Source organism: Brienomyrus brachyistius, chromosome 21 (assembly GCF_023856365.1).
Source record: "Brienomyrus brachyistius isolate T26 chromosome 21, BBRACH_0.4, whole genome shotgun sequence".
Lineage (NCBI taxonomy): Eukaryota > Metazoa > Chordata > Actinopteri > Osteoglossiformes > Mormyridae > Brienomyrus > Brienomyrus brachyistius.
Genome location: NC_064553.1, coordinates 221,682 through 240,272, shown reverse-complemented (window position 1 = coordinate 240,272; position 18,591 = coordinate 221,682). Strand labels below are relative to the sequence as shown.

The window sequence follows — 18,591 nt, the reverse complement described above, 5'->3', positions numbered from 1 at the left end:
CAGGATTAATGCTCTTCATTTAGTGATTAGCATTGAGATATCACAGGATTAATGCTCTTCATTTAGCGCTGAGCATTTAGATATCACAGGATTAATGCTCTTCGTTTAGCGCTTAGCATTTAGATATCACAGGATTAATGCTCTTCATTTAGCGCTGAGCATTTAGATATCACAGGATTAATGCTCTTCGTTTAGCGCTTAGCATTTAGATATCACAGGATTAATGCTCTTCATTTAGCGCTTAGCATTTAGATATCACAGGATTAATGCTCTTCATTTAGCGCTTAGTATTTAGTTATCACAGGATTAATGATATTCATTTAGCGCTTAGCATTTAGATATCACAGGATTATTTTCTTCGCTCACTAGCACCAGCTGAAGGCTGCAGAGACGATTCCTGGCATACCTGCAGGGAGAACGCCCGGAGAGCCGGGATGGGAACCAGGGCGGCCATGAAAAAGGCAATCATGTTGTTGATGGAGGTGAGAGCCACGCTGGTCCCGGTCCTCCTTAGGCAGTCCCCCGTTCTTTCCTGGGGATGGAGAAACACAAATGAAGCCATGCTCAGAATACTGGGAGGACAGTCTTTCGGCAGAAGCCATGAGGGTAGCAGGCTTCCAGCAAGGGCAACTGGGAATTTACACCAATGCCTCAGATTTCAGGTTCAGGACTAGTTATAGCAGCATAGTTCTCAGTAATGTGATAATAACAAAGTATAGTGAGAAATAAAGAGTGTTGAGCTAAATAACAGGGGCCGACGGTACCAAGCTGGATTTCTTGCTTAGCTGGTAACTTGCCAGATTTAAGGTAACTTACTATATATGGACTTAATTTTCAGGCTACCTTAAATCTGACAAGTTATCCACCTCAGCAAGAAATCCTGCTTCATGATACGGGCCACTGGTTGTATTTTTCAGGTTCTGATTGGCAAAGCTATAAACCAATAAAGAGCTGAGATCCTCCTTCCTAGTTCTGGGTGAACGGCGCCATATTTGTCGTTCCCAAGTGGCTTCACTGAGGGAAAAATGTCAGCATGAGCCAGTGGGAAACAGGGGCTTCTTCAACACAAATGCATATAACTCAGAAGAAGAATATCATAGAAAGAAAATTTCAACGCAGATTTATTCCAGAGACAAAATCCAACCAATTGGGTAAATCCTAAATATCCCCCGGTAATCACTCTAGGCCAGGGGTCTCCAACTCCAGTCCTGGAGAGCTACCGTCCAGTAGGTTTTCTATCATACCTGGCTTCTGATGAGCCACACCTGCTCTCAGACAAATACCAGGAACAGGTATATTCGAGGCTAAACAGATTCCATCAAAAACAGATTCAGCTCAGCTAACCTCTCCTCATAAGACTCTCCTCTAAGACCAGGAATCATTCTCGTAGCCCTATGTTGAACCCTTTCTAAGGCAGCAATGTCCTTCTTAAGGTATGGTGACCAAACCTGCACACAATATTTTAGGTGGGGTCTTACCAAGGCATTATATAATCTTAGCATCACCTCCCTTGACTTAAGCTCCACACACCTAGAGATGTAACCTAACATCCTACTGGACTTTTTAATTGCTTCTCCATACTGGCGAGAGTGGGACATGGAAGCATCAACATACACACCGAGGTCTTTCTCATAATCAGCTACCTTTATTTCAGTGGAACCCATAAGATATCTGTACTTTATATTTCTGCTCCCTACATGGATTACCTTACATTTATCTACGTTAAATTTCATCTGCCAGGTATCAGCCCAGTCACTAATTAATTCCAGATCCCTTTGTAGCCTCTGTGCTGCTAGATCAGTATTTGCGTCACCACCCATGTTGGTGTCGTCTGCCAATTTATCCAGTATAGGTGTCAATATCATTAATGTAACACGTTAAGATTTATCTCCCTTGGTATGTTTTTAAGGGCTTTAGAGCCGAAAACCAAAACAAAGCTAAATTCATATAATAGAAGTTAGAAATTAAATTTTCAGCAGTTTATCAAATTAAACTGTGAAATTAGCAGATTAGTTATCAAAGCTAATTTTCGGTTAGCTGTGCCCATCACTGGAATTAAAAATGTAAGTAAGCAGATTTTATACAGCCAGGTGGGTTTAGTGCACAGAGCCATGTAGCACGATAACTTACCTTGAAAGGGATGTTGGAGCCGGTTTCTGTGAAGGAATGAGCCAGCAGGAACATGTCATCTACCCCGATCCCCAAGGCCAGGAAAGGAAGCACCTGGAGAGGAAAGTCAGTAGGAGCATTAGGGTGCATCACAGGAGCCTCGGGAAACGTGCCGGATTCTGGCTGTTCCTGCTCTACCTGAGTGGTGGCGGCATTGAAGGAGAGGCCCAGCAGAGAGCACAAGCCCAGGCCAGCAGCCACAGAGAGCGCCACCAGCAGGACGCCTGCCAGACCTACCGCGCCCTGGGACTTGGCACAGTCCCAACGTAGCATGGTCACACAGGCATATGCCAGCTGCAGACAGGGCAGAGAGAGCATGAGGAGAGCCTGGTCCAGGCCAAGTGTGGAGATATACAGGAGACCACCCTGAGCTGGTTAATCCACAGTGTTCCTCACCATGAGCAGATACCCGCCCGCCACTCTTATCACGCTGACATCCGAGAAAGACTTCATGATGTCGTTGAGGGTAGTGGTGGAGAAGGCATGGATGCTCTGTGAGGAATTTGGAGAAATGCTCTGGTGGACTACCTGAGGAAGAGCCAAAATGATCCCGTCAAGCTGAGGACTTCCCAGCTCATACATGCAGCCCTTAGGCAGTGTGACCTTAGACAACTTTGCTGAAAAGTTCTGCACCACTTGCCACATTCTTCCTGACTTAGGTGTATATTTTTGGCACATGGACACTGAAAGGTGGCTGCATGAAGCCTGACGACTGAAAAAAAATGACCACAGATGGTAAAGGTCAAAGGGTAGGAGGATCAAATGAGGTCACATGGTGTCCCAAGCCGCTCTGTCAGCACCCTGAATGGCCAACACCCTTGGAGAATGAACCCCCCCACATTTTGTTATTGCACAGCCCCGCCCCCACCCCTTTGGAGAGGGCCTTTGCTGGAGGCCTAAGCTTCTCTCCTCCAGTCAGCAGGTCGGGTGTCAGCTATCGCAGAAACAGCTTGTTCTTATAACTAGGCTTTGCCTGTGGCCTTCCCAGCACACTCTGTTTACAAGGCAGCTGAGGATTGATGGAATTCAGACAGAAGTCCGATCCGCGGGCCATTGTCCCCCCCCCTGCGTCGCCGAGCTGCCTCGATGCCCCCTGAGGGCCATGGCGTCACCATCGGCCATGGTACACTTACCTCCACAAACTTCCTCTGCCAGGACTCCAAAATGGCAGTGGCTTTCTCCTCATTCCAGTTGATGTCATGGATCTCATAGTCATCTTTAAAGTGCTCGTAGAGCTGCCTGGGACTCATCAGCAGGTACATGGTCTGAAGGGCTTCAGCACTGCAGAAGATAGCAGCAAAAACATTGGTACAGCCTCAGCACACAGCCTCCCCCCCCCAACCTCAGCACACAGCCTCCCCCCCCCCAACCTCAGCACACAGCCTCCCCCCCCCAACCTCAGCACACAGCCTCCCCCCCCCCAACCTCAGCACACAGCCTCCCCCCCCCAACCTCAGCACACAGCCTCCCCCCCCCCAACCTCAGCACACAGCCTCCCCCCCCCCAACCTCAGCACACAGCCTCCCCCCCCAACCTCAGCACACAGCCTCCCCCCCCCAACCTCAGCACACAGCCTCCCCCCCCCCAACCTCAGCACACAGCCTCCCCCCCCCAACCTCAGCACACAGCCTCCCCCCCCAACCTCAGCACACAGCCTCCCCCCCCAACCTCAGCACACAGCCTCCCCCCCCAACCTCAGCACACAGCCTCCCCCCCCCAACCTCAGCACACAGCCTCCCCCCCCAACCTCAGCACACAGCCTCCCCCCCCCAACCTCAGCACACAGCCTCCCCCCCCCAACCTCAGCACACAGCTTCCCCCCCCCAACCTCAGCACACAGCCTCCCCCCCCAACCTCAGCACACAGCCTCCCCCCCCAACCTCAGCACACAGCCTCCCCCCCCAACCTCAGCACACAGCCTCCCCCCCCCAACCTCAGCACACAGCCTCCCCCCCCCAACCTCAGCACACAGCCTCCCCCCCCCAACCTCAGCACACAGCCTCCCCCCCCCAACCTCAGCACACAGCCTCCCCCCCCCCAACCTCAGCACACAGCTTCCCCCCCCCAACCTCAGCACACAGCCTCCCCCCCAACCTCAGCACACAGCCTCCCCCCCCCCAACCTCAGCACACAGCCTCCCCCCCCAACCTCAGCACACAGCCTCCCCCCCCCAACCTCAGCACACAGCTTCCCCCCCCCAACCTCAGCACACAGCCTCCCCCCCCCCAACCTCAGCACACAGCCTCCCCCCCCCAACCTCAGCACACAGCCTCCCCCCCCAACCTCAGCACACAGCCTCCCCCCCCCAACCTCAGCACACAGCCTCCCCCCCCCACCTCAGCACACAGCCTCCCCCCCCCCAACCTCAGCACACAGCCTCCCCCCCCAACCTCAGCACACAGCTTCTCCCCCCCAAACTCAGCACACAGCTTCTCCCCCCCAACCTCAGCACACAGCCTCCCCCCCCCAACCTCAGCACACAGCCTCCCCCCCCCAACCTCAGCACACAGCTTCTCCCCCCCAAACTCAGCACACAGCTTCTCCCCCCAGCCTCTATTGAATTAAATGCTTTTCATAATCTATAAAAACAAAGAGAATATCTGCATGAATGAATTATTGAGCACGCTATATCAGGAAGACACATGTGAGCTGCATGTAACACACGTGTCTGTGAGCTGAAGCAGGTGTTCTGGTTACAGAATGTATCAAATTACTCACTCAGAGCTTGGCACTGATTCTTGGTACCTTTCAGTGTTTGGAGAAAAACTTGAATGCGTTTATAATAAATCATATCGCAAGTAATGTTCTTGGCTTTTCATTCACCATTATGAAGGGTTGTATCACTTCCCCTGAGATTTGCGAGGACCAGCATCTGGCTTCACCCTCACTCTATTCCACAGTTATACATGAAATCAAGAATCCATATTGTTTAAGAAAGCTTGGGGCTGTGATTCCACTGCAGAATGTAACTGCTAATAGTTTTAGACAATTCAGATGAGACATATTTTACATCATGTCTCCATTTACAGTTCTGATACTTTGAGATGCTTAATAAGCGCGTCTTATATTGGAGTCACAGGTAGAAACTGATTATACTCTGAGATGGGCGGAGTTACTAAAAGGCACCAAACAACCAAGGCTCTTCGACATTTCTTTTACCTCAGAAGTGCATTGTGGGAATCCTTGGCCCTCCCACCAGGATGAGCTCTTCCTGCCAGTGCATGAACTTCTTGGAGAAACCATGGCAGCCACCCTGTAGCACCTGGGCTATGTCAGGACTCTAAGGAAAAGAGAGCACACACACTGAACAGGAGGCCACAGCCATGTGGAAGAGTGAGACATGCACACACTGAACAGGAGGCCACAGCCATGTGGAAGAGTGAGACATACACACACTGAACAGGAAGTCACAGCCATGTGAAAGAGTGACATGCACACACTGAACAGGAGGCCACAGCCATGTGGAAGAGTGAGACATGCACACACTGAACAGGAGGCCACAGCCATGTGGAAGAGTGAGACATGCACACACTGAACAGGAGGCCACAGCCATGTGGAAGAGTGAGACATGCACACACACTGAACAGGAGGCCACAGCCATGTGGAAGAGTGAGACATGCACACACTGAACAGGAGGCCACAGCCATGTGGAAGAGTGAGACATGCACACACTGAACAGGAGGCCACAGCCATGTGGAAGAGTGAGACATGCACACACTGAACAGGAGGCCACAGCCATGTGGAAGAGTGAGACATGCACACACTGAACAGGAGGCCACAGCCATGTGGAAGAGTGAGACATGCACACACTGAATAGGAGGCCACAGCCATGTGGAAGAGTGAGACATGCACACACTGAACAGGAAGTCACAGCCATGTGGAAGAGTGAGACATGCACACACTGAACAGGAAGTCACAGCCATGTGGAAGAGTGAGACATGCACACACTGAACAGGAGGCCACAGCCATGTGGAAGAGTGAGACATGCACACACTGAACAGGAGGCCACAGCCATGTGGAAGAGTGAGACATGCACACACTGAACAGGAGGTTACAGCCATGTGGAAGAGTGAGACATGCACACACTGAACAGGAGGCCACAGCCATGTGGAAGAGTGAGACATGCACACACTGAACAGGAGGCCACAGCCATGTGGAAGAGTGAGACATGCACACACTGAACAGGAAGTCACAGCCATGTGGAAGAGTGAGACATGCACACACTAACAGGAAGTCACAGCCATGTGAAAGAGTGACATGCACACACTGAACAGGAGGCCACAGCCATGTGGAAGAGTGAGACATGCACACACTGAACAGGAGGCCACAGCCATGTGGAAGAGTGAGACATGCACACACTGAACAGGAAGTCACAGCCATGTGGAAGAGTGAGACATGCACACACTGAACAGGAAGTCACAGCCATGTGAAAGAGTGACATGCACACACTGAACAGGAGGCCACAGCCATGTGGAAGAGTGAGACATGCACACACTGAACAGGAGGCCACAGCCATGTGAAAGAGTGACATGCACACACTGAACAGGAGGCCACAGCCATGTGGAAGAGTGAGACATGCACACACTGAACACGTCATTCAGGATGCTGAAGAAATGGTAGTGAGGGAGTGTTCAGCTACCTGACGCAGCTCCTTGTTAGGGGCACTCTGAGGACAGTCGGGGTCCTCTGGGTCCAGGCAAGGCCGGTTCATGTAGGCATGGCCTACCTGGGCCTTCTCCAGCATCTCCCTGAAACCCTCCAGCGAGGTGAACTGGCTCAGCTCTTCCATCAGCTTCAGTGGGTCAAGGTTCATCCACTGGATGTCAGGCATCCCCCTGCAGAGGTACAGCAGACGGAGCTGCTCTCAGTGCCAATGACAGCAGTAACTTACACCTTGAACCGCGTCTTATGGCCTATAAGCACAGGAGCTGCTCTTAATCTCCGAGCTGGAGGCTGCAAGTGCGAATGCAATGTAAAGTGGCGTTTATTATCCTGTTACACGCGGCTGCCATGCAGGCGGCTGCTGTCAGCTGGCCGCTCTTCTTCGCCTGCGCACTCGCTGTGTTCAGTCATAACAATTACTGCTGCCTCACAGACATCTTGATAGGGCTGCAGGCATTCTGGGGGAGAGGCTTGTTGGCTACAAAGGCCCCCCACTCAGAAGCTCATGCTCACTTGCGTATATAACAGTGACCCGAACAGTCGCTGACTCCATCAGCAAACCCGCCTTATAGCAGGAGCCCTCCCCCAAAAAAGCAGCATGTTCAAGCTCATTTTGCCCTCAGGGCCCAAGGCCCATGGCAGGAGTATGGAGATATTAATGGGATGAAGTATCATGTCCCAACAGTACATATGCAGTCCATCTCACCTCCAGATGTGAATACGATCAAATATGTGTGTGTTATGCAAATGTGAAGATCTCACCTTGTTATAAGGATAAAGCTTTAACCTGCCTGCACAGGTGGCTGGACTAAATTCCCAGCTGCTTGGAGGGAGCAGAGGGACCCAGCAATCGCTGGGATAAAGTGCCCGGCTGCCTGGAGGGAGCAGAGGGACCCAGCGATCGCTGGGATAAAGTGCCCGGCTGCTTGGAGGGAGCAGAGGGACCCAGCGACCGCTGGGATAAAGTGCCCGGCTGCCTGGAGGGAGCAGAGGGACCCAGCGATCGCTGGGATAAAGTGCCCGGCTGCCTGGAGGGAGCAGAGGGACCCAGCGATCGCTGGGATAAAGTGCCCGGCTGCCTGGAGGGAGCAGAGGACCCAGCGATCGCTGGGATAAAGTGCCCGGCTGCCTGGAGGGAGCAGAGGGACCCAGCGATCGCTGGGATAAAGTGCCCGGCTGCCTGGAGGGAGCAGAGGGACCCAGCGCTCGCTGGGATAAAGTGCCCGGCTGCCTGGAGGGAGCAGAGGGACCCAGCGATCGCTGGGATAAAGTGCCCGGCTGCCTGGAGGGAGCAGAGGGACCCATCGATCGCTGGGATAAAGTGCCCGGCTGCCTGGAGGGAGCAGAGGGACCCAGCGATCGCTGGGATAAAGTGCCCGGCTGCCGTTCCCACAAGCCAAGTGCCTTTGCTCCTGCTGCAGAAAGTGCCTCCTTTATCTGCTCTCTCTGCTTCAGTGAGCTGCCCTCCGCCCTTTTGTTTTTCCATAGATTGCTGTTCTTTGTTCTCTGAATTTTCTCCCTCTCTCTCTCTCTCTCTCCCTCTTTTTTGCATGTAAAAACACAAACTCGGCTGAACTGAAGCGGAAGTTACAGGGACATTCTGCTGGACTGCCACCCCCAGCTCTCTGCAGAGCGACAAAAGGGCCTCGGTAAATAAACAACAAACACAGACGTTTTAAAGAAGAAGCCTCTCTGAAATTTGGGTGAACTCTGGAAGAATCCTTTGATGGGGGAGTGGAAGGCCTCCCACACACCCCCTGCTTGGGGGGGGGGGGGGGGCATCAACCCATGTGAAGCTCCAACTTGTCTGACCACGATGGATAAACAGAAGCGATGCAAGCATGTTTCAGAAGGCTGTTCAAATCAGTTATAGCAGCGTTTAGCCAAAGAGGCTTCGGCCTGAAAGGCCCGCTTGTCTCCATGTGGGAAGCACAGAAGAACATTTATGTAATAGTATGTATTGCGGCCAATATTTAGCCTTAGAAAAACAAACAGCAGTCTGAGCCGTGGGCATGTTTGGTGATCCTTAATACAGGCAAACTGCACTCACTCCCCTGCCCTCCACACAGCTCCATAATGGCCATTTCATTTGCAGGCTGATTAGCATGAGAATACGCTGGTGTTCCTCACTGCTGACAAAGCCGCCTCCCCCAGCCGCCTCCCCCAGCCGCCTCCCCCAGGCCTTGCACTGACGGACACTCACTTGTAAATTGAAAGAATGCTTGCCATTGTCTCCATCAAACCCCCCCGTACACACCCACCAGCAGCTATAGCCTGACTCTCTCTCCCTCTCACAGGCACCCAGGGCGGTCCTGTGACTCAGGCTAGAGGCCATGGTGGGGGGGGGGGGGGGGCTGGATGGGTTGGTTGTATTAAGGCTGTGAAGCTCCCTTTCTGGCCTCGTGACAGGTCTAGGGTCAGCCGTAATGAAGGGAGGCCTCGTACTACTGGCGAGTCAAAGACCACTGAGAAAAAGCACGGAAGAACTTGTGTTATTGATTACTGCTGGTGAGGCTACAGCAGCCAAATCCATGAGGATGGGGGGGAGGTTCATTCCATGAGAATATAGGGGTCGAATCCACAGGGATACGGGAACTGAATCTGTGAAGAGAGGGGGCCAAATTTGTGATAAGGGGGTTCCAACCATGAGGATTCCGGGCCGAATCTGTGAGGATGCAGGGGCCAAATCTGTGAGGATACAGGGGCCAAATTTGTGATAAGGGGGTTCCAACCATGAGGATTCCGGGCCGAATCTGTGAGGATGCAGGGGCCAAATCTGTGAGGATACAGGGGCCAAATTTGTGATAAGGGGGTTCCAACCATGAGGATTCCGGGCCGAATCTGTGAGGATGCAGGGGCCAAATCTTTGAGGATACAGGAGCCAAATCTGTGAGGATACAGGGGCCAAATCTGTGAGGATATGGGGGTTCCATCCATGAGGATTTCGGAGCCAAATCAGTGAGGATGCAGGGGTCAAATCTATGAGGATACAGGGGCCAAATTTGTGAGGATATGGGGGTTCCATCCATGAGGATTCTGGGGCCAAATCTGTGAGGATGCAGTGGTCAAATCTATGAGGATACAGGTGCCAAATTTGTCAGGATATGGGGGTTCCATCCATGAGGATGCAGGGGTTAAATCTATGAGGATACAGGGGCTAAATTTGTGATGATAAGGTGGTTGAATCCATGAGGATTCCGGGGCCAAATCTGTGAGGATGCAGGGGCCAAATCTGTGAGGATACAGGGGCCAAATCTGTGAGGATATGCGGCTTGAATCCATGAGGATACAGGGGCTGAATGCATGAGGTTATTGGGAGGTTTTTCTGTCAGCCAAGAATGGAAGTTCATGCAGGAGAACATTACCCTGAGAACAGCAGGGTAAAGAAGACAGAGGATGCCTTTACGTCTGAATGTGAGAAGGATGAAATGACATCAGAACAACATTCAGTCTCTCACAAAGACCTGGTTTTCTGCTTGATTGTATGAAATGGTCTCATGTGATACATCACAGCACTTTGTAGCCCAGTTGAGAAGCCTACAGTAAGGAGGTGGGCGGAGCCCCGTGAAGTCTGACTTACGGTAAGTAGGCAGAGCCTCCTTGCAGTTTGCCCCCCTCCCAGAAGCAGTCCAGTGGAGTCACAATCATGCATGGGAACAGCTTGTCAATCATCTGGAAAGAAATGAGAAGATCTACGAATGAAGCTACCTGGAGAGAAGTTGCAGTTTACAGAAAGACTACAATCCCTGCTGGTACCCCGCTGCCTCCCCCCATCCTCCCCAGAGGCCACTGGTGTGCTGCCTTTCACAAAGAAACACTGGTGTTTAACTGGTGTAGCAGCGCATGTGGTGGAGGAGCGGCAGAGCGAGCAGCACGGAGCCTCACCCTCTCGATCATCACGTTCTCGATGATGGGGACCCCTGACTTGTAGCAAATTTTATTCAGATCCCATGACCTGAAAGTAGAAGCATATATGTGGGAACTCACCGAGTGAAATTAAAATGCAATTAAAATAACTTACAGTAATTACCACACTCACGAGGGGTAGGGGTGGCAGATGCCAGCGAATGTGACAATTTGCGAAAAATCCTCGCCCCCCCCTCAACCTTAACTCATAAAGGTCTGCTGGTCCAATTTCTAAACAAAGAGAACTATGCATTCAAGTTACTTTCTCACTTCTTATCTAGACCTTTTTATATAGTACACAAACCATCTGTATTATCCACCTGCTTGTACAAAATTATACTGGATGCACTGGGAGGCACCACATTTTGAACTCATTTTTAAAAATATAAAATTACCGGCAATCAAAAGAAAATATGAGATCCCATGGTCACAAAGACAACTAACAAACAAGTGAGGCTGGTGGCCGAGACAAAGATGAACGGCATACCCAAGCCAAGACTTTAATATTAAAGATACAGTTTGCGTTTACACTAACAAATTTTATGCATCACTAATATTTATATACCACAATTTTATGCGTCCCAAATAATTTTCAGTATTTGATTTTGGCTTTTGCATCGTCTGGGAGTTCCTGTGATCTTTCAGAAAATCAAAAAATATTCCTGTTTAATTGTTCATGGCCACATTATGAATAACCAAAAGAGTGAATGTGAAGGGGCTACTATAATATGCTCATGGGATGAGCTGCTACGGAAGATGGATGGATGGATGTATGGATGGATGTATGGATGGATGGATGTATGGATGGATGGATGGATGGATAGGCTACTTACTTTCCATAGAGCGACACCTGAACTTTACTGGCAGCTAGAGCAGCCTGCAGGTGCTGCAGCAAAGCATCCTGGGTAAGGATGTCGGTGCCCGCGTCTTGCGAGGTCTGGATGAGTATTTGTGAGGTGAAGACTGCCTCCTCGCCTTGCTTCTCCTTGGTGTAGCGTAGCTCACGGCTGACTCTGCTGCCAGCTTGATGGAGGAGGACACAGAGACTCCAGCTGTTATTGCTGTTCATGGTGGATGATGAAAGCACCAAGCACTGCACTCAGTTACACCTAGAGAACTGCCCCAACACTTCGGCCAATCATCTGCCTTCCCTCAGAACAACATGGCTAATGGGGGCTCCAACCCTAGCCAGAGCCCCGCCCACATGTAAAGCTTATTCCAGACTCTCATTTTTTTGCAACACCTGTTATTATATTTTCTTTTTAAGAGAAGCAGCAAATTGAGAAGGAACCTTCATTCTGAAAGTAGTGAGACCACAAGAGCATCATCTGTCACCAGCAGGTCACTGGTTCAAACCCAGCCTCAGCATGTCTGCGGGTCCCTGAGCGCGGCCCTTAACCCCCCAGCTCCCTGGGTGCCACTGCAGGTGGCAGCCCTTCACGGACAGCTTACTCTACAAAGAGTGAGGTTGAAGTGATATCTTTGTGGTGAGACTCCATTCTTTTCTATGGGGAAAGCTCTAATCACAACATGACAGGCTATGCCCCCCCAGGACCACACCTTCTAGATAGACCATGTCTCCCTATGACCACACCTGTCCTGGGCCACCACATTCAGGCTGTGTATGATCCAAGTTTTTGCTTTGGACTGGACCCCGAAAAGCAAAGAATGGCTTTTTCTATAATATCAGTATACAGTTTTTAAGGTTCTCACACACCATCTAAAGGTAACGTGCATTTCACGGCCACGCCTGGCTTGCCCTGCTTCTTCAGCTTCCTCTGTAGCTCTGTTGTACAGACCACAGCCCTGGCTACAGTCCAGCAAAACGCAGACCCACAGCAGAGCAAGCCAGCTAGTGAGCAAGTCGGCACAATTCACAGCTGGATCATTACAGGATCTACACCCAAGCACAGCTGGCTGTGGCGAGTCTGCCCTGCAAGCGAGGCAGCCACAAGCAGGCCTGCCAAAACTGGGGACAGCAGGCCTCATACTGCTTCACACACACACACACACACACACACACACACACACACAAGTTTGAAGTTATATCTTTGTAGGGACTCTCCATTGTTTTCTATGGGGAAAACTCTAATCACAACATGAAAACCTTAACCCCTACCCAGCCCTGACCTTAACCATAAGTAACCAAACAAAATACGAGACTTGGAATTTTTACTTTTTTGACTGCATTCACAGATCTTTGTGGAGACCTGAAAAAATGGTCTCCACAATGTAATATAAACCTAATCCACACACACAGACATACACACACATACAGACACACTCACAGTCACACACATACAGTCTCTCTCTCTCTCACACACACAGAGTTTCAGATACACACACAGACACACAGTTTCAGACACACACACACACAGGCTCTCACACACACAGTCTCAGACACACATACGCACAGACATTTCACACAAAAGCTAGTCAGTCTAATGTAAGCATCACCTTTCTACCGCTACACTCAATGTCTGGAAAACCTTCCCCAACCAAAGACTCAGGGTAGGTGCCAAGCTTCACCCACGGCTCCCCGTCAGCGGAGACATTTCTGGAAGCTCACAGCAACCCAATATGCACATGGATAGTGTACAGATGACTGGGTTTTGCCAAATGCCACGGACTCCCAGCACATGCCATCTGCGCGGAGGGTGTTCCTGCTTCTGGGGGACCATGAGCGGCAGGCAGGGAGGCCGCGGACAGCTTCAAAAGCCAGAGAGAAGCAGGGGCGGCAGTGCGAGCATAGCGGGGGGGGGGGGGGGGGGGGGGGTTCGCATGGACACACATCATAGTGCTGAATGTGAGAGTCCAGTGTCACATAAGCATAGAGGGCAGTCGGTGTGTGTATCTCAATAAAACAGTAAAAAAGACAGAGGAATTCAGGCCATGTGATCCCCGTTGTTGGAAATCCAGCAAAGCCACACACAGCGGACATGTTATGCGTTTATATTTATGATTTCTGAAGGATAAACATATATATCATTCAGTTGTTCTCATTTTTAAGCATTACATTCATATTTAATGCTGTTGGGCATCTGCAGGAACTGGGCCTATAATTACAGGGCTCCTCAAGTAAATTACAGCTATTTGTGTCTCGTTCCGCCCACCTGGACCACCCAGCTGGGCCCTAGCTGGGCCCCACCACTCAGGCTCTGCTCAGCCACTCACCAGATGGGTGCTAGGATGCCAGCAACCTTGCTGACCACGCCCTCTCTGCATTTAAAGAGACAGACCCCTGAAATGCAGATTCCCAAGAAACCATGCTTATCATATCTTGATCTTGAAGATAAATGAACATGCCGTCTTAAAACCTGGAGCTGTATTTCCCCATAAAAATTATCAACAATATTTTTTAGTTCTGTCTGAATGCAGAAAAAAGGCCGGGCCACGCGAGTCACACAGAATGCCCCCCTCCAAGCCAAAGAGTGCTCTGAGGTGCAGAGTAGGCCTGCTGGACCACACAAATCACACAGAATGCCCCCCTCCGAGCCAAAGATCGCTCTGGGGTGCAGAGTAGGCCGGCTGGGCCACACAAATCACACAGAATGCCCCCCTCCGAGCCAAAGATCGCTCTGGGGTGCAGAGTAGGCCGGCTGGGCCACACAAATCACACAGAATGCCCCCCTCTGAGCCAAAGAGCGCTCTGGGGTGCAGAGTAGGCCTGCCGGGCCACGCAAGTCACACAGAATGCCCCCCTCCGAGCCTATGAGTGCTCTGGGGTGCAGAGTAGGCCTGCCGGGCCACGCAAGTCACACAGAATGCCCCCCTCCGAGCCTATGAGTGCTCTGGGGTGCAGAGTAGCCCTGCCGGACCACACAAATCACACAGAATGCCCCCCTCTGAGCCAAAGAGCACTCTGGGGTGCAGAGTAGGCCTGCCGGGCCACGCCAGTAACACAGAATGCCCCCCTCTGAGCCAAAGAGCGCTCTGGGGTGCAGAGTAGGCCTCCCGGACCACACAAATCACACATAATGCCCCCCTCCGAGCCTAAGAGTGCTCTGGGGTGCAGAGTAGGCCTGCCGGACCACACAAATCACACAGAATGCCCCCCTCTGAGCCAAAGAGCGCTCTGGGGTGCAGAGTAGGCCTGCCGGACCACACAAATCACACAGAATGCCCCCCTCTGAGCCAAAGAGCACTCTGGGGTGCAGAGTAGGCCTGCCGGGCCACGCCAGTCACACAGAATGCCCCCCTCTGAGCCAAAGAGCGCTCTGAGGTGCAGAGTAGGCCTCCCGGACCACACAAATCACACAGAATGCCCCCCTCCGAGCCTAAGAGTGCTCTGGGGTGCAGAGTAGGCCTGCCGGACCACACAAATCACACAAAATGCCCCCCTCCGAGCCAAAGAGCGCTCTGGGGTGTAGAGTAGGCCGGCTGGGCCACGCGAGTCACGCAGAATGCCCCCCATCAAGACCCTGTGTTCTTTGTCATTCATTAAGGGTCTGGGGCCTTGTTCACAACACATTAAGAAAACAAGAGGAAAACATTTGGCCCGTCGTTTAGAAATAAAAGTTTAGCTCTCCTCTGATTTGCTCCCCCAAGTAACAGCAGCTCCTCCCTGTCTAAGAAAGTCCAGCAGCAGATGGGAGCGGCACCTCGGCCGGAGAGAGGAGCGCGACTCGAGAGGCTGAATGCGACCCTTTGTTATTCTGCCCTGAATGTCTCTACCATGTTTCCCAACAAACAGGAAAAAATAGAAAAACATTCACAACAAAAACCCCAGTCAATCCTCATGAATGAAACTTCATAAAAGATAGAGGAAAGAAAGTACTGAGGTATGCGGGTGTGGAATGTGTGCGAGCAGGAGGATTCGGCGGGGCGAACCAGGGCAGACAGAGGATAAAGAGAAAGAAAAGGGTCAGTTACTGTGTGTGCATGTGTGTGTGCATGTGCGTGTGCATGTGTGTGTGCGTGTGCATGTGCGTGTGCATGTGCGTGTGCATGCACTGGGAGGGATTCCCTACACCTAAACCTGAGAAGGTTTCATTAAATTACAGATGAAGTCCTGAGATGTTTGCAAGGTACAAAACAAAATGAAAATAAGATTCAGTGAGGATCTATTCAGACCTGGAAGCTCTGTCAGCACTGACATAAATTTGCACTGGTGTTGGCATTTAAGCGCACCCCATTTCCATATGTATGGAGGGCCTGTGCTAATTATGCTAATCATCCCCACTGTTGGCCGCTGTGAAAAATGGTCACATTAGGCACTCGACTGCCTGCTAATGCAGCTTAATGTGTGGTTGAAACATACATTCATCCTGTCCTGAAAGGCAAAATTTTTCCACATTGCTGGTTTCATTCAGACCAGAAATGAATTTATTGAGCCCAAGGACTGTTTTCTCCCCCAGAGTACCAAGAAAATGTTTTTCTTCCTTCTTTATTACGGAGGGGCAAATGGTGCAGAGATAAAAAAGGGGGAAAAATCTTAGCAAAAGGTGACTGGTGTTACTTTATTCGATGTATACCACAGAAGGACTGTCCATCCTTCCAGCAAATAAAAAACTGTCAAAAAGAGCAGAATCAAGAGCCTTCTGGAAGGTGGGATACGCACCCCGGGTCTCAGCAAGCAGGAGACAGGCACTGGTGTCAGGTTTTCCTCAAACATCTGGCCACTTTCTGACGAATGAGGAGGATGCGCCTCCGTTTGCACTTCAGGCATCGCAGGGGTTAATACACAGGAAAATATGAATGACTTCAAAGCTCGAATAAGTGCACTCAGAATGGGAGAATGCACACAGCTCCTATACTACTTTCACGCTGGTGGTGGGACGCACTAAGACAAGCTCCGGGCTGCTGTGGGGTCTGAAGTCACAGCAGAGAGTTTATTTATGTAGCGGGGGCCCAGAGCCCAGTCTGCCCCCCGCAATCGCTCACAGAGCTCCCTTTCTCCTGCAGCCTGGCCCAGCCGAGCCAACTGTGTATTTTTTAATGAATTATTGCATTAACCTCACGTTTTTGTTTGGATAACTGCTCCACATGCAAGAGAATCTACTGGGTCTCACTGCAAAGGCAGGGCTTGTTCAGGCTGCCTTGGATGTATCAGTTTGGGCTGTGGCCGGGGCTGCACTGCGTGGTCGCGATGGAGCCGAGGGCCGGGGCCACGCAGTGTGCGATGGAGCTGAGGGCCGGGGCCGCGCGTTCGCGATGGAGCCGAGCACCACGCTGCATGTTCACGATGGAGCCAAGGACCGGGGCTGCACTGCATGTGCGATGGAGCCGAGGGCCGGGGCCGCGCGTTTGCGATGGAGCCGAGCACCACGCTGCGTGTTCACGATGGAGCCAAGGACCGGGGCTGCACTGCATGTGCAATGGAGCCGAGGGCTGGGGCCGCGCCGCATGTTTGCGATGGAGCCGAGGGCCGGGGCTGCGTAGTGTGCGATGGAGCCGAGGGCCCGGGCTGCGCAGTGTGCGATGGAGCCGAGGGCCGGGGCCACGCCGCATGTTTGCGATGGAGCCAAGGGCCCGGGCTGCACTGCATGTGCGATGGAGCCGAAGGCCCGGGCTGCGCAGTGTGCGATGGAGCCGAGTGGGAATGGGTAAACAAATGTCATTGTAATATTGAATTGGAAGTTCTCTGCCAATTCTTCTGAGAGATGTACAGAATATCTTAGGGATCAATGTGATCTTGTGGGCAATGGTGACCTAATGGTTAGGGAAGTGCACTTAAGCAAAAGATTGCTGGTTTGAATCCTTGACCAGCAAAGTACCACCACTCCCCAGCACTGCTGCCCAGGCGCTGAATTAGCTGGCTCATGTTATGTCACATATGGGTTAAATGCACATTTTGTTGCACACTGTGTGTCGTGGTATATCAGCGATGATAACTCATCACTTTCACTGCAGTCTGAAGCTGGCTGAGATATCCCAGTTCATTTCGTCTTGGTGCCTGCTGGTGCTCTACTAAGTCATTCAGCAGCATGTCACGCAACAGCATCCGCAGCTGAGCCCGCTGTTCGACCAGTAAATAACCATCTCTTTGGTTTTAAGTCACCGTTGCTCTCCAAACCCGGCAGTGCCTTTTCCAAGCCATCCCTTCTGCAGTAGAAAACTGAGCTGGAACCGTGCTGTAACTAGTGTCTCTTCTCAGTACAGCTAGGTTCCTGAATGCCAGTCGAAAAAGCATCATAAGCTGGGGGGGGGGTACTTTTAACCCCCCCCCTCAGGTGGACAGAGGTGTGGAGAGTCTGCAGCATGGTTGCCACAGCATGGCAAAGAAGCAGCTACTGCTGTGCTTTCACACTGTCTCAGATGCTCAGAGGAAGCAATAAAACTGAGAAGGCTGATAGGGACACTTCAGTCTCACAGCTCCAATAAACCTGAGGACCCAAACCCGACCTCTAACTGTAACCCCACACCCCCTCGCGATGAGGAGAAGGGCCAACTGCGAGAGACCACATCACTCAGATTCCTCTTTGCACCCCTAAAGGAAGAGCACAGTGCAGCATAGCACAGCGCAACACATGCACAGCATAGAACCGCAAACGCACAGCACAGGCCACTCCTGCCAGAAAGAACGGAACCTGAACGGCAAGAGGTGTTCTGAGCACGAGACCCTTGTGAATCGTGTAACGTGTGCAGTCCACTGGCATATGACGACTCTGGCAGCAGTGCCATGCCAAACACATCAACGAAACACAGTAAATAAAGGAGATAACTGGGCGTGATCAGAAGATAAGCTCAGGGTGGCAACACAAAAGGCCCCTGTTTATGTTATGGAGGCTCTGACTCTGGCAGTGTGTGAAACAGGTGGGTACATTACAGCAGCTTCACAGCCTTCTGCCGGCAAGGAAGAGGGGCCTTTATAGCTGAATGGAATGCGAGAACAGCCAGGGACCACACAGAGAG

At 51.5% G+C, this 18,591-nt stretch overlaps 1 protein-coding gene across 1 annotated transcript in view; it reads right to left on the bottom strand.

Moving 5' to 3' along the window:
* Positions 1-18,591, bottom strand: part of ptch2 (patched 2) — a 31,223-nt gene that overhangs the window by 8,506 nt on the left and 4,126 nt on the right. The window contains 11 exon segments of the mRNA XM_048989967.1: positions 407-532; positions 2,131-2,223; positions 2,308-2,463; positions 2,566-2,697; positions 3,303-3,450; positions 5,329-5,368; positions 5,371-5,449; positions 6,809-7,004; positions 10,412-10,503; positions 10,717-10,786; positions 11,571-11,760. Of these exon segments, the coding sequence (XP_048845924.1) occupies positions 407-532; positions 2,131-2,223; positions 2,308-2,463; positions 2,566-2,697; positions 3,303-3,450; positions 5,329-5,368; positions 5,371-5,449; positions 6,809-7,004; positions 10,412-10,503; positions 10,717-10,786; positions 11,571-11,760 (1,322 nt within the window).